Source organism: Schistosoma mansoni, chromosome W (assembly GCF_000237925.1).
Source record: "Schistosoma mansoni strain Puerto Rico chromosome W, complete genome".
Taxonomy (NCBI): Eukaryota; Metazoa; Platyhelminthes; class Trematoda; order Strigeidida; family Schistosomatidae; genus Schistosoma; species Schistosoma mansoni.
This window is the reverse complement of record NC_031502.1, coordinates 15,674,962-15,690,122: the sequence shown is the minus strand read 5'-3', so window position 1 is coordinate 15,690,122 and position 15,161 is coordinate 15,674,962. Positions and strand designations below refer to the sequence as shown.

Sequence of the window (15,161 nt, the reverse complement as noted above, 5' to 3'; positions counted from 1 at the left end):
TCAGCTCTAATGCTCCTCTTCACTTGCTTGTTTCCTGCTGTGTATTCAGCTTGTGCCTTGACTTTCTCTGTTCTCGCTCGGCTGTTGTTAATTGCTGTCTCCGTGTTCTTCCCTTCTTGAATCTTGTTCAGGGTTTCGATAGTGATCCATTCCTTATGATGCTGCTTCTTGAGGCCCAGCACCTCCTGACACGTTGAATTTAGTGCATCTTTGAGCTCTTTCCAATTTTCCTCCACAGTAGTTTCTTCATCTTCCAGAAGATCTTGTAGGGCTTGGAACCAGTTGTTGAGGGCTATCTTGAATTCGTTGATTTTGTCAGTATGTCGAAGGAAGTGAGTATTGAACCTTTGTAATGCTGTTTCTCCAGTTGTCCATTCCATTTTTAGCTGCTGTTTCATCTTGAAAACCACCAGATGGTGATCCGAAGCTTTGTCAGCTCCTCTCCTTGTTCTCGCGTCTCCCATGGGTCTTCTGAATTTCTTATTTATGCAAATATGGCCGATCTGGTTCTGTGTAGTGTGATTTGGTGAGACCCATGTAGCTTTGTGTGGGAATATTGTGCCGCCTATAACCAATTTGTTGAATGTTCATAAATTTGCGAATTTCTCGCCATTCTCGTCTCGATTTCCTAGTCCATGTCGTCCTCTGATATGTTCATACCCAGTGTTTTCCATTCCGACATTGGCGTCTAGGTTTCCCATTAGGATGGTCAAGTCGTTCCGTGAGCGATTCGCTATGATCGGTCTCAACCTTTCGTAAGACTAGTCTTTATCGTCGCCACTGTTATCATTGGTGGGTGCGTAGCACACTAACAGTCAACCTGACCAGTGGGTTGGCGAGCATCTCTCATTGGAAACGGTTAGTTAAAATCCATACACAGCACTTTTCTATCACACTTGATAGATGGTGGTTATGTGCTTGATAAAACCAAAGTATTCAAAGGGATTCACAGTATCCCTCCAAGTTTTCCTAATAGGGCCCGAACTCGCCTTTACCTTGAGGAGAGACTATGAGTTTTTCAACTAGCAACTCTGGTTTGTGTATCGAAAAGTTTTGCAATAACTTGGTCCACTCTGTGTTTAGAAAAAATCTAGTAGGCGATTTGGTTATTTGTTTTTACATAAACCTTTGTTTCTCTTGATCTCTTTCAAATCTGTTATTCACTACTCAAATATGTGAACTGATTATCCATACAATTTTTCCAATTTTCAACATACTTCTGTTGAAATTATTATGATTATCGTTTCGATCACTATGGATGACCATGTCATCTTACTATTAGTGTGTAGCTTTGATTTAATACGATTAGTTATGTAATCTATTTGATTGTATTCAATAACAAACAATACTGTTCGTTTATATGTGTCGTTCTGCTGAACGCTATGTCAAATTATAGTTATCGGTGTCTACCATCATTAGTCGTTACTGGTTAATATTAGATGTTGATTATGAGAACCAATTTGTAATCACCTGCTCACTAATTTCACTATAAAATGGAGTCAAATAACCGTATAAATTAAGCCGACATAATTATTAAAGACAATATATATTTTATTATATACATGCCTTGATACAAATGAGTCGAAAAAAGTTTAGAAAAATACATATTTACAGCTAAACTCAAGTACATGATCAGTTTCAGATTAATAAATGTGATTAGTAGTACGTGGATATACATATAGGGAAATGTACATTTTATATATATATATATATATATATATATATATATATAGATAGATAGATAGATAGATAGATAAAGGGTTCATAAAGATTATTCTTTCTATCTACCTGCAGCAAATGTAAAACAGTTTTGTAGTTTCCTTTTTATGAACGACTGAAAATGATGATATCCTTTGCTTGGCTTGATCACTAACGAATATATCTCTTCTCAACTTCATAATAATAATAATTTGGATGTACTCATCAACGTGTGACTGCATCATTACCTCTTATAGGATTAGTTGTAGAGCCAATGAAAATTGCTGGACCTTATTAGAGACAGAAGGAAAAGAAAAAAGATAACTCGAAGTAATAAAACAACAGTAAATATTACGTATAAGTGTTAACATCAGACCAGTAGTATGGATGAAACTAAATTATAGTCCATGAAAACAATAATAAAAGGTTACAGTTCACAGATTGCTTGGAGAGATTGATGAAAACGCACAGTGACATTATTTGCTTGAGACAGATTGTTGCTCTGTAGATTAGGATAAAAAAGTTAGTTAAAGTTTGAAAATTTGATCTTTGTTTTCAAACATGCAGTTCAGTCCTCATTATGATCGTGTTCAGCACTGGTTATTTGGAAGGCTGTGTAAAAATGTTTAAAAGAGCAGGTTTAACTGGCCTAAACTGTGGAACCTTGGTTACGACCGTCAACAGTATTTGACAGTATTGTGTTCACACAGCTATCAGTAAATAAATTACGTTGATTTTTAGGTAATATCTATGATATGAATTCATTAAAAATAATTATATTTTGAGCAAAAAGAAAAAGCTAGATGAAAAATGTATCACTTGTTTCTAACTACCGAAATGCTCTCATGATCAATGGTGATCGCTTTATTTGTCGGTCAGAAGGCTGCATTATTATTCATAGGACCGTATTCTAATGACTTTTGTTGAATCTTTACGTAATTTTTATGTTATTTATTTATTCAAAATATAAGAGCATACACAGTTGAAGCATAACCTACTTATTTTCATTGAGCATGAGTCATTATATGTTTCAGGGTTTTGAATTAACAATGTTGAGCAAGCTCTTGTCAACATACTAGAAGGATTCGCAATTGATTTATTTATTAATAACGGTCTTGAACTGTATGGTCGCCATAGCTTTTGCTTTCTTCCAAGTCGGTCTTTAAATATATCAATAGGTGGTAAAGGAAATGAATCCTGAGTGAAAAAAAAAGAAACACGATAAAAAATTATGTGGTTCTTTTAATGTTTGGGAAGATTCAAGAATAAAAAGCCTGGTTAATTACACGCTTTAAACAAGAAGTCTCTCGTGACAAATTCTTGTGCAATCTACGAGTTTAGTGCAATTATATTTTCTGGAGCTCTATGAAAAAACAATAATGATAAGAAGAGTAGAAACAGTGGAAAATAAGGTTTATCATTATCGTCAACAAAATATTGTGTTCAAATAAATTATTTTCATTCGAAACTTCATACCTTTTTATTATTTACTCGAAGTTAGGGATTGGATTGTGAAATAGAAATAATCACAATATTCAAACAACGAATGTTAACAGACTCTACTTAGTAAGAAACCAAAAGAAGTTACCTGAGATTGAAGGATGATTAAATTGAAAAGACCAAGAAGAATTTTCTGCTGTACACTATGTTAATAATATATCCAGACCGCCGTGACACTACAGTTAATTAGTAATTCACTGGGTATTCAAATTTTCAGATTCCTCATACACAAGACTGTTGAATAAATTTATTTAATAACCATACTTTGAAGCCATAGCAATACAAATCGAAACCGGAATGAACGACGATGGTATCAAAGTCTTATATGATGGAAAACTCGGCTAATCTCATTCGTATGTCTAATGATTTTAGGTTTATCATGAATAGATGAAATAGGAGAATGAAATCTTAGGTTTCATTAAATATTTTCATGCAAATAAAAATGGGAAACTTGAAGGATTTTCCTTTGAATATATATAATCGCAGTTTCACCTTAATTAGCAAACGTCACAAAACAGTGTTGGTGGTTATAAGAGATGTATGGTGGCTGGCAGTGGAATCTAGGACGCTCGTTTCGTCCCATTTGGGACTCGTCAGCTGGGTGTGCCTACGTCAAAAAGTTGATGTTCACGCCAAAACTCTAACTCAGTACCGTTTGCTTCCAACTCCATCTTGTCATCTACTTCGCAACTGAGTCCAAACAACCACTAGCTTGTGCAACGGAGTGAAGTTTAATTCATTTTTGTATTTGTTGCAGGTACATCCATCTAATAAGTACCAGACAGGACGAAACGTATCCATCTTTGCTTATAATGCTTGTGACTTAAGGCAATATCGAGGCAATCCACATAGGATGCATATATGCCAATGACAGACTGATCAATTTCAGTCGTAAACATCAATGGGAAGATTTAAACAATCAATACAAAAATGAATGTTGATGGCTGGTGTTAACAATAATAATCGTTTACCTCCCTATTTACAATCATAAATTGTATGAGAACCTGAGTGTGTTGCTACTCAATTGCCTGAAAATAGAACAAGCTTTTGTTTTTCTTAAATATAGAAATGAAATAATATAAAGCAAAAATGAAAATCTCCAACGAATACCAGTATGAACGATAGAATCTTAGCCTTAAGAGGTGATATGAAAATAGATATCGCCTCCATTTTGATATCTTTTATATAAAAGACAGAACACGTGAGCATTGTAATATTAAGGGGTTAAAGAGTTAAATTCAAATATCGCAGGTATTAAAACGTATACTAAATGTTTAATAAAGTTCAATTAAGACACCATTTATCGATATACTATTCTGAAAGTAAAGAGAATCTATCAAAAGCGAGATTATGGATTTATTCAGTATCATAATCGTTCAGTATAAGCTTGGATTATATTCTGACAATTTCAGTTATTAACTATTTCAGTGTGATGAGATTGTATTCGGAAAATTTCTGGTATGTATGTACTCATTCAGTATGACATTTGTTCAGTGTGACATTCATTTAAGTTCTAATTAATTAAACTTGACTAATGGTTAGAGACTTTGGGTGACAGCTCAAAATCGTTCTCATTAGCGAGGATCGGTGCGCATTTTTTCTTTCCTTATATCCCAAGTTTCTAAATTCTGTACAAAACGTTTTTCATCTCGATAATTTATTTTTCTTTAAATTGTGCCTTCGGTACCCAATCTTTTCTATCATCACTGATACTGTTACTACCTTTACTACTCTACAATATGGCCTAAGAAATAAATATATCTATGCTAATGAGGTATGGAAGCTTGAACTAAAGTACATACGTACCAGGTTCCACGTTGTATGTGACTGACTGACTAAAATCCAACTGACAATCAATGCGAAGAAACCCTTATGTAATAGAATCGTATTTTTCTTTAAAATATATACTTCTCAATCACAAGCCCAGATTTATCCTTTGATATACCGTGGCTCGGTGAGTTACACGGTACTGGAGTTAACAATTATATTTGTTGTTGAATAGTGTGGTGTCGGTGCAAATCTATTTACAGTTATCTTATAAAATAAGCTTAGTCATATAAATGAGTTATGGAATTTTCTTAAACATAACACCATCTTTTCTACTCGTATATTGCAGGTATGTACTACAAGTGATTTCACGCTAAATTACTATGATTTACATAGATATAAAAAAAAAGGAATAATTGGTGCTTTAGAAATGGAAATGCGAAATAGTTATGTAATCTTGAAATTATTCAACAAAATACAAAAACTAATTTTAATTACACCTCACAGATCTTAGCTTACTTGCTTGAGAGAATTTTGATTCCAATGCATAGATAATTTCGATGGAATTTTTTGTGTAAAGATAGATGTGTTCCCAAGAGTATTGTTATTATTATTTTGTTTCCCAACTAAATTTTCACATATTTTTTTATGTAAACGTGTTGTACGCTGGTTATTTTGTTCGCTACCTTGATATATTCCAAATCCAGTTTTATTAGTTGTAGATAAATTATTCTTTGAATTTGGCAGGCTTGATTCTGTATTTGAAGAGTTGGATGGAGGAAAACATATAGTTGTGTTGACAGTTGATAAAATGTTTATTGGATTAGATAACGGGGGTAACGTGAAATCACTTGAACTTATGGTTTCATTCATCATATTGGTTGTATTCACCGACGAAATTTGGCTACTATTATTCATTGAATTAGGTATGGTGTGCAGTATTGTTGTTGTTATTACTAGTGGGAGTGAAGTTAAGGCATTGCTTGCTGTTGCAGAGGATAACAGTTGACTAACATTTAAATCACGACATTTTGCTAAACTTGTCGAACAGGTAGATTTAAGGGAATTCTCTGTATTTGTAAAATGTATTATTGCTGTTGTTGATGATACTGTGTTAAACGATTGTTCCTCCGATATAGAAGAGTACTGCAGTGGTACAGGTGTACGTAATCTATCTAATGGAGCAAGTTTTTCATTGTGGTATAAGTTAGCGGCAACACCAACAACAGCAACTCTACTGGTTCTGCTATGACGAGGTATTTCAGGCACAGAACTATTACACGTAAGGAGAACTTTACGCGGAACATTGGTTGCAGATTTATTGTTTAAACTGGATATCGGCCTGTTAATAGAAATAGTTCCGATAGATTGAGGACTCATACGAGATAATGCTGTAGTGATGGTTGTCATAGTCACTGATGTCAACTGTGAACCACCTACAGAAGATATCAAATGATTATTTGTAGAATCTTTCAAAATTGTGTTACTTCCAGTGTACTGTATTTTAGTAAAAGGATCATTATTTTCTCTGAAAAGAAGTAGTAAAATTATCCAACAAACAAGATTGTTAAACAAAAAAATCTGCTCAAACTTAATCATAATTAAGATAAATTCCTTCCTTTCATAAAAAAACCAACAATTCAAGAAATTGAACAAAAAAGTGATCCATTGAATGATAAAACTTACAGTTAAAACATTTTCAAAATGCTTATACTTCTGAATTATTTTAATGTCGCAAAACATTGTTGGGGAGTTAAGTCAACCGGAATAAATTTGTATGAAGTGAAAACATTTTTGCACTTACCAAAGGAACACAGGTTTATGCACTGAATATTGAGCCTCACTTTTATGCTTGAAGGCTAGTGATATCATTTGGCTGCTCATATCTAAATTACTGTAACGAGATTCTTAATCGCCATTCAATAACTAAAAATTAAACGATAACCATTTGCATGCAACCGCACTGTAGATTGTGCAACACTAAGTAATTGTTTTTTAATCTACTGGAATTTAAGTCTAAATTCCTTGACTTCCAGTGTTAATCAAAGCCGCAACACTGATCATTCACCGAAACATGCCATTAAAAAATCGTGTAGTCTTCTAAATAAAGACCTATCGCAGATGCAACTCTGGTTCTTATTTTTATACATTTCTGGATTGGGAAAAAATTATTCAACTTATCCTGCAAAAAACTCTAACTAAAAAATATATGTATGATATATATATATATATATATATATATATATGATATATGTAGCAAACCAATTCTGTGTAGAAAATGAAACTCACTAAAAAATCAAAACGCCATCAGCTGTGGTACATAAAATATGCAGACCAGATTGCAATAATGAACACAAAGGTCATGTAGTCTACTGATAAAAACATTTTAAATTCCATAAAATTTAAAAATGTAATTTCTAGCTTTGCTTGTTACTAGGTTCAAACATTTTCAATATAATTGAGTTAAATTCTTCATAGGAACTCTCTAATACGAATTGGGCTATTAAGCTATACAGTAGGAAAGAATTACAGAGGCCTTGTAAATGAAAGAAAATACAAACATAGATTTATGTAGTGCGAGTCTGTTAGCTTTTTGTTAAAGGGGTTACTAACTGAATTCCCCAAACTAGTAAAATGCAGATGAAAATGATTTGTGGTCTTAACGAATTCGTACCTTCTAACGTAGAAGAAACCTCGTTGAAATCATGAACCGGTCAATGTAAAACCACCATCGAAAACCTGGGAGAACTGTACGGCCGTCCTGTCTTTGTATGGGACTCATCAAGAGTGTGCACCCATGACTCCGCACGTTGGACTCGAACCCAGGACCTCCAGTCTCATGTAAACGCTTAACCTCTAGACCACAGCCGACATTCCAGTGTTAACGTCTAACGCCAAGCAATCCTCGATATTGCTCAGCCATCTCCCACTGTGTCTTGTGAGTAGCTGCCTCATATTCGACACGGTTGAACTCCAGTGGTCACGGCTTCTCCTGAAAACTCACTAGAACGAAACGGCTTTCCAGTGTTTTCAGGTTTTCAATGGTGGTCTAACATTGATCGATTCATGATTTCAGTGAAATTCAACAATCTCCACAACCCCATACTGAAAATAGCAGAAGTCTGTTTAACAATATCTTGGGCAAAAAGGCTTTAAAGGAAATCAACATGGATAAGAACCAACTAGCTCTTTATTTATGTCTAAGCAACACGGTAGATTGTGTGGATACAATGATTTGTTTGAAAGCAAACTGATTCTGCTAGTCACGTAATATATAAACTCAAACGTGTTAAACATATCCTATGAGGTTGATATTCCTCTCATATGATGATTAAGAGAATAGATGAAATTCCGTTTTCTGAGTTTATAATAATATACCATCAGTTTCTTTTACAATAAAAATACGATTTTACACAGTAAGACTTACTGAATTAACGACTTTTCACGTGTTTGTAGTGTTTTGGTTGAAATTTGTAAAAGATCGGCGAGTTCAACATTTGACTCATGAGTTTGTACAGTATGTTGACTGCTGAGGCAGTTTGATGTATCTAAATTGGAATGCTTTGTTTGTTTGGGTAGTCTGAATGGTGTCAAAGTGGATGAATTTTGTGCATCTCCAACTGATGAATTGCATCGTGAAAACGTGCTATCTCGTAGTCGATAAAATTGAAGTGGACTATGAGGAGAAGCTTTTTGACTACTTCCATTAGTTTCGTATTTGTTTAAGTTCGAAAACATATTCTCAGCTGAAAACGAAATAATAAACATTTCAGGATTTATCATAAGAAAACTACTTATTAGTAATTGAGATAATCGACTGTGTTTCAACGGATGTCAGGAAAACCAATTTTAGAATTTTGGTGGCTAGCCTTGAATAATTAAATTAAAGGTACACAGTGTACGTTCATTCTTTCTAAAACAACTTATGATAGACAAGTTCATAGTACGGGTATAGGATCACCTTTATGCCCTATTTTATTTGGCAAGATTAAAAAAAGTGGAACTCTCAAGGAGATTGATGATAGGTTGGATGTCATATTCATCAACGTCGCTTAGAATATTCTCAAAGAGGAGAAACAGTAAGGCAAATTAACAGTGTACACTCGGAAAACATGTTTACTCGTGAGAAGCTTGACGGTAAACAGAATTTCCTCGATGTTTTGTTAAACTGAAAGGAAAACGTGCTTATCAGTATACGCGTGCATAATTAACGTTTACTTGAGTGTTGTTACACAGTGATTTTTTAGCTTCTTACCTATACATTACAATAGAAACTGAATTAAATGCCTTTCCAGCAGAGCGACAAATGCTCACACGACACTAAAAATAAAGAACTGCAGTTATACATAATTTGTTGATTGGAATAGATTACTCACAGAGTCTTATGAATAAGCATATAACAATGGTCAAGGGAAAATCAAACCCGATGGACTGTTTGTAAAAAACCTTTCTTCTTGAAGCAACTATTCAACGGGAATATAACTAGTCATGTTTGATACGATAGACTAAGCAGGGATGTGAAAAAGACTTCGTATGCAGATAATATCTATTTGTCGTTTTCCAGTTCCTAAATTGAAGAATATGTTTCCTGGTCTTATCGTCCAAATAGGTATTTATGAGTTCAACCAGTCATGTGGAGAAAATCATATTAACCACTTACTTACTTGTGTTTTCTACCTCTCGTGGAGGAGCATAGGCCGTCCACAAGCATTCTCCATCCAACTATGACCTATACAATTCTCTCCATTTGTTTCAGCTGTTATTTATTCTTTTGATGTCTGCTTCCAGTTGCGGCGCAATGTGTTTCTTGGTCTTCCACTTTACATGTCCCCTTCAGGATTTCAAGTTAGTGCTTGCCTCGTGATGCATTTTGATGCTTTCCTCAATGTACATCCTATCCACTTTTAGTGTGCTTTGCTGAATTCCTCTACAGTTGTAAGCTGACTTGTTCTCTTCCACAGTAGACTGTTGACGAACACTGAGTATCTTGCGTAGACAATTGTTTATAAATACATATCAAGTGCTTTGCCAATCCTTGTATTTACATCTGTATAATAATCTTCTTCTTTATCGATGATGCAGTCCAGGTACGTAAAACCTTCCACCTCTTCCAGAGCACCTCTACCAAGTATAATCAGACTGGTGCTCACTGTGTTGTATCTGAGGGTCTTGTTACTTTACTAGTGTATGTTGTGGCATACTGATGCAAAGATTGCTGCTACACTGGCTGTCTTCACGCGCATTTGTTTATGTATGTGGGATAGAAGACCTAGGTCATCTGCAAAGACCAAATCATGAAGGTGCATCGAAGCTGTCTATTGTATACGACATTTTCCCTCAGATTTTGAAATCTTCATAATCCAGTCAACCACGAGAAAGAACAAAAAAGAAAGAGTAGGTAGCTTTGTCTGATACAGTTCTTCACTTGTAATGGGTTTGTTAGCTGTCCTTATCGCATGAATTAACAATGTAGTCCATTGTATGAATTCCAGATGATGTTGAGAAGTTTCTCAGGTACACCATATCGTCGGTGAAGTTTCCATCATGTTCTCCGATCCACGTTGTTGAATTCGTTCACATAGTCGAATAAGTTGATATATAGTAGTGAGTTCCACTCAATTGATTGTTCAACAATCATCCGTAGTGTCACGATTTGGTCTGTGAACGACCAACCCTTACGAAATCTGGCCTGTTGATCTCGAAGCTGGAAGTCTACTGGATCTTTCATTCGATTCAACAACACTCTGTCGAAAACGTTCCCTGGTACCGGTAGTAGTGTGATGCCTCTGTAGTTCTCACATTTGCACAGATCACCTTTCTTCGGTATCTCTATGAGATATACTTCTTTCCAGTCTGTCAGTGGCACTTGTTCTTCCTTCAAAATCTTCCTGAATAGAACGTGGAACATGTTTGCAGTTACTTGTATGTCTGACTTCAGTGCTTCGGCTGGTATATTGTCAAGTGCTGCTGCTTTCCCACTCTTGATTTGTCTGACGACCGGCCATCCTGATTTCTTCAATCGTTGGTGGGTTGGCATTTATAGGAAGGTCTGTGTGTGCTGCTTTGATGTCCGGTGGGTTAAGTGGGACTGGCATATTCAAGAGTTCCCCAAAGTGTTCTACCCATCTTTTGCTCTGTTTTTAAATTTCAGTGATTGGCTTACCTTCATTGTACTTGACCGGTGTCTCTGGTTTACTATATTTCCCTCCCAGTTTCTTCATTGTGCCATATAGTTGTCTGATCTTCCCTCCTCTTGCAACTTTTTCTTCTGTCGTTGCTGGGTCTTCCACGTATTTCTGCTTGTTGTCAGCTCTAATGCTCCTCTTCACTTGCTTGTTTCCTGCTGTGTATTCAGCTTGTGCCTTGACTTTCTCTGTTCTCGCTCGGCTGTTGTTAATTGCTGTCTCCGTGTTCTTCCCTTCTTGAATCTTGTTCAGGGTTTCGATAGTGATCCATTCCTTATGATGCTGCTTCTTGAGGCCCAGCACCTCCTGACACGTTGAATTTAGTGCATCTTTGAGCTCTTTCCAATTTTCCTCCACAGTAGTTTCTTCATCTTCCAGAAGATCTTGTAGGGCTTGGAACCAGTTGTTGAGGGCTATCTTGAATTCGTTGATTTTGTCAGTATGTCGAAGGAAGTGAGTATTGAACCTTTGTAATGCTGTTTCCATAGTATTATATTGACTTTTATGAGAACAAAAATTATGCAACACTTTTGCACCACATATTCAATTACAGAAAATATTGTGAAATGATTGAAGACTTGCACGTTTTGAGAGATGGGGTAATTATGAAACATATCATGACTTATAACTACTTCAGACAAAATTATGGATATTATTATCTGTGATAATTGTGATTACAGACTATTACTTATGTAATGTGTAGTAAATAAATATCGCATATGTCTGTTCTTTAGTTATACTCTTATGACTGGAAGTGGAAGAACATTCAATATCCCAAAACTCTTCGAAGTCACCTGATTTTATTTATAATTTTTGTACCAACTTTAAAAAACCACATTCCTTACGAGGTTTTACCAACATGCATTCCTCCAAAAAGTCAGTATTTCTTCTCAACCATAAGGTTCAAAATTAACTTCATTTAAAGTTGTAAGGTTTTTTCAATTTTTATTGAAATTTAAATATTTGTAGTCGCATTGCAGCCAAATTACTATTAAAGAAGTACATTGAATAAAATAATTCACTCAGTTATTTGATATATAACCAGTTTATAAGTTCATTGTGTTCGAATACAATGGTAACAATTTTATTTACAGGTACTTAGTCATCAATTTAATCTAATTTTTTATGGTTTGCAATAAACTATTTTTTATTTATACTTCTCTCATGTGTTTTGAAACCACATATAAAGACTTTAGTCAGTCATGTAATTTATCGTCATGAAATAGTTCATTCTATTATCTGATTCACCTTTAGACTGTGCATGATTACTTTATTTACTGAAGTGTAAAACTGTTAAAACTCCAAAATCTATATTGGTTGGAAACAAACAAAGAAAATATGCTCAAAACAACAAACACAGTTGCGTCGTACTTACATAATAACATCTCCATCCATTGCGTAAGATCATTCCATAGCTGCTGAGATATTATTCTGAGAACCATTTTAACTGAATTCGATGGCGGGTCAGTAAAGTCGCTTTCCGAATAGCAATTTTCCAAACTATTGGATTGTTTAACCCTTTCCAATGCTATACATGGCGATGAGGAGAAACACGAATTAGATACTGCATCAGGTAAGATACATAATTTTCCATCATATTCTTCTGAATTCGAATGTGTTGGAGCAGGATTCGATTTTTCTCTGTGTTTATGTCTAAAATGATGATAACTGTGATAGTTATGATGAACATGATGTCGGTTACTTTGATGGGACTTCGAGATTTTAGGCTCTTTATCATCTAATAACAATTTATCACGAAAATGCGTATGATCATATGATGATAATTGTTTGCCTTGTTCAATATTGTAAGTTGGATTGTATTTGCTGAAAACCGAGAACACATGATATTTTATAGTCTCAAAATCAAACCGTCTGAATATGAAAGAAACTATTGTTTATACTTTGGTTACCATTATAGAAAAGTTGATTATTCATACTTTGAAATTGTTGATTAACAAACGAACTGAACTTGGTGAAACAAAGTAATTGTTCCAGGTTGTCAAGACAAGTAATATTAAAAGTATCTAGGAAATATAAAATTTATTCAGAAAAGAATTACAAAGCAAACGTGGAACAAGATAAAGCTATTGATGTTAGGTAAGCTTTGAAATAATTACTCGTCTCACCTATAGTTGATAGTTCACTAACTATCCATTTACTATCCATAAAGATAAATTTAATCATAAAAATTGGTTTATAAGTAATAAGCATCATTGTTAAGTTATTATAGTTTTCGTGACTTAGTAGTTATTAAATTATCACCAATGTCCTAGGTGTTTTGAGGCTATTAACATGTTTCTCATTTATTACAAAGCGATTAAATACTATGATTAAAGAGGTTTCTCGTAATCTAGTAAATGCATATTAGAATGTGAACATTCAAAGTATTCACAACATCTAAACTTTAGTTTGTAAAACAAATAATGAACTGTGACTCCTGATTAAAAGTAGTAAATACTATTTGTCAGTGTAAATATGATAAATTCTTTTTGTCTGACATAACTTTCAATGAGCATTAGGGTATAATTAACTTTCCTAAAATTGGATTAACTTCGTCATAGTTTCGACTATAAAAGAACACGTGAAATTCTTATGTAAATGTGAATGAATTGCTATGAAGAGACTTATAGAAAGATGCCTTTAAAAAAAGTGAAGGAGTCCTTTGTTCCCAATTATTTAAAATACTATTTTCTGTGTTTAGTCCCATCAATTACGACTGTTTTGTACTTAATATCGTAGTACAACAAATTATCTTTCAAATAAAGTGTACCTAAAGCGAAAGTCTGAAAAATTGTTCGCTTATAAAAGAAGTTGCTGTCGAATAATCCTATTAAGGAATTATATAAGTTGGCAGTTTTCATAATAAGTTAATGTCAGCCATAAAACTATTTACTGGCATCTAAATAATTTTACTAAAATTCTTGTTAGACGTTGTAATTTATTTTTTACCATATTTAAGATGAAAGTAGTTTCTCACTGATGAAGTTTGGTGTGGATTGGTGTACCACATAAAATTGATTGAAGTTGGAGATATGGATCATTGCAATGCGATTCCTGACTCGTCAATATCTTAATTACTGAGGGATCTGAATTTTCGGGGTTCTACTTTTTTTGAATTTAAAGGTAACCAGATTAAAATGCTTTAAAACTAGGGAGGAGTTACAATCTAATTTCTGGTTTCCAACAGTTCATCAACTGACAACAGTTTATGATGAAAATCACCTTCAAACAAATATACATTTAAAAATTTAAGCAACGAAATAACGAAGCCCGTTTAAACAACGGTCTGCTTAAGAAGTCTCAAATAATTATATAGACTAATGATATAAAATCAGAGAATAATCTTAAATACAGATAAGAACCACTGAGGAAAACGGTAAGTAGTATTGATTTAGTAAACTTTAATAAAACAAAATATTATTCTTTGTCTCCCTCCCTTTTTGTTGGAAACTTACATGGACATCTCTAATCTCACTGATTCCTCTAGAAAATTAATTTATAGTGTCACTGAATACAACTAACAAAACTAGGTTGCGTAGTGATGGGTTTTCATTGGTTAATTAATAAAGCAATTATTGATCTTTGTAAATTAATATCCTTGGCTTCATCATTAGGGAAATGAAATATGTACTTTAAATCAAAGAATTTATTATCATTTTAGGGAATTTAAGAAACATAACAACAATGACGTTAAATGTCTTCGTTTTAAATATTTATCGGAGTTGTCTAGATATGGATATACGGTAATTAATTTTAAAAAAAACCGCGTAGATGCAACATATGGTTTACAATTAGTTTCTTCATCTAATTATCTGCGAAACATGTCTAAGAAATTATGATATGATGACAAATTTACTTATTACAGAATCGATTGAAACAAAATCCTACCAATATCAACAACAAGAATGAATCACAGCAGAAATAAGCTATAACTTCAACATTCCATATTCGTCCAAAGAAAAGATACAGCATATGTGATGTAATTCAGTATACTTAAGCTTAGTTGAACAA

General features: G+C 33.9%; 3 protein-coding genes across 3 annotated transcripts in view; all 3 read right to left on the bottom strand.

Annotated features, from left to right (window-relative positions):
* Positions 1-1,923: 1,923 nt before the first annotated feature.
* On the bottom strand, positions 1,924-6,564 carry Smp_114290 (putative pi3kinase; the record flags this gene model as incomplete). Its single annotated transcript, XM_018788730.1, has 3 exons — positions 1,924-1,988; positions 2,697-2,895; positions 5,485-6,564. 3 exons carry the CDS (start codon positions 6,562-6,564, stop codon positions 1,924-1,926), a joined length of 1,344 nt encoding a protein of 447 aa, XP_018654244.1.
* A 1,824-nt stretch (positions 6,565-8,388) lies between these two features.
* Smp_187920 (hypothetical protein) lies at positions 8,389-8,703 on the bottom strand (the record flags this gene model as incomplete). The annotated part of the gene is made up of 1 exon (XM_018788729.1): positions 8,389-8,703. The coding sequence occupies one exon, from the start codon at positions 8,701-8,703 to the stop codon at positions 8,389-8,391; it is 315 nt and encodes a 104-aa protein (XP_018654243.1).
* Positions 8,704-12,576: 3,873 nt separating this feature from the next.
* The window catches only part of Smp_142130 (hypothetical protein), a gene marked incomplete at both ends in the record, with an annotated part of 62,714 nt that continues 60,129 nt past the window's right edge, over positions 12,577-15,161 (bottom strand). Inside the window, 2 exons of the mRNA XM_018788728.1 lie at positions 12,577-12,678; positions 12,716-12,974. Of these exons, the coding sequence (XP_018654242.1) occupies positions 12,577-12,678; positions 12,716-12,974 (361 nt within the window). The remainder of the gene's footprint in view (positions 12,679-12,715; positions 12,975-15,161) is intronic.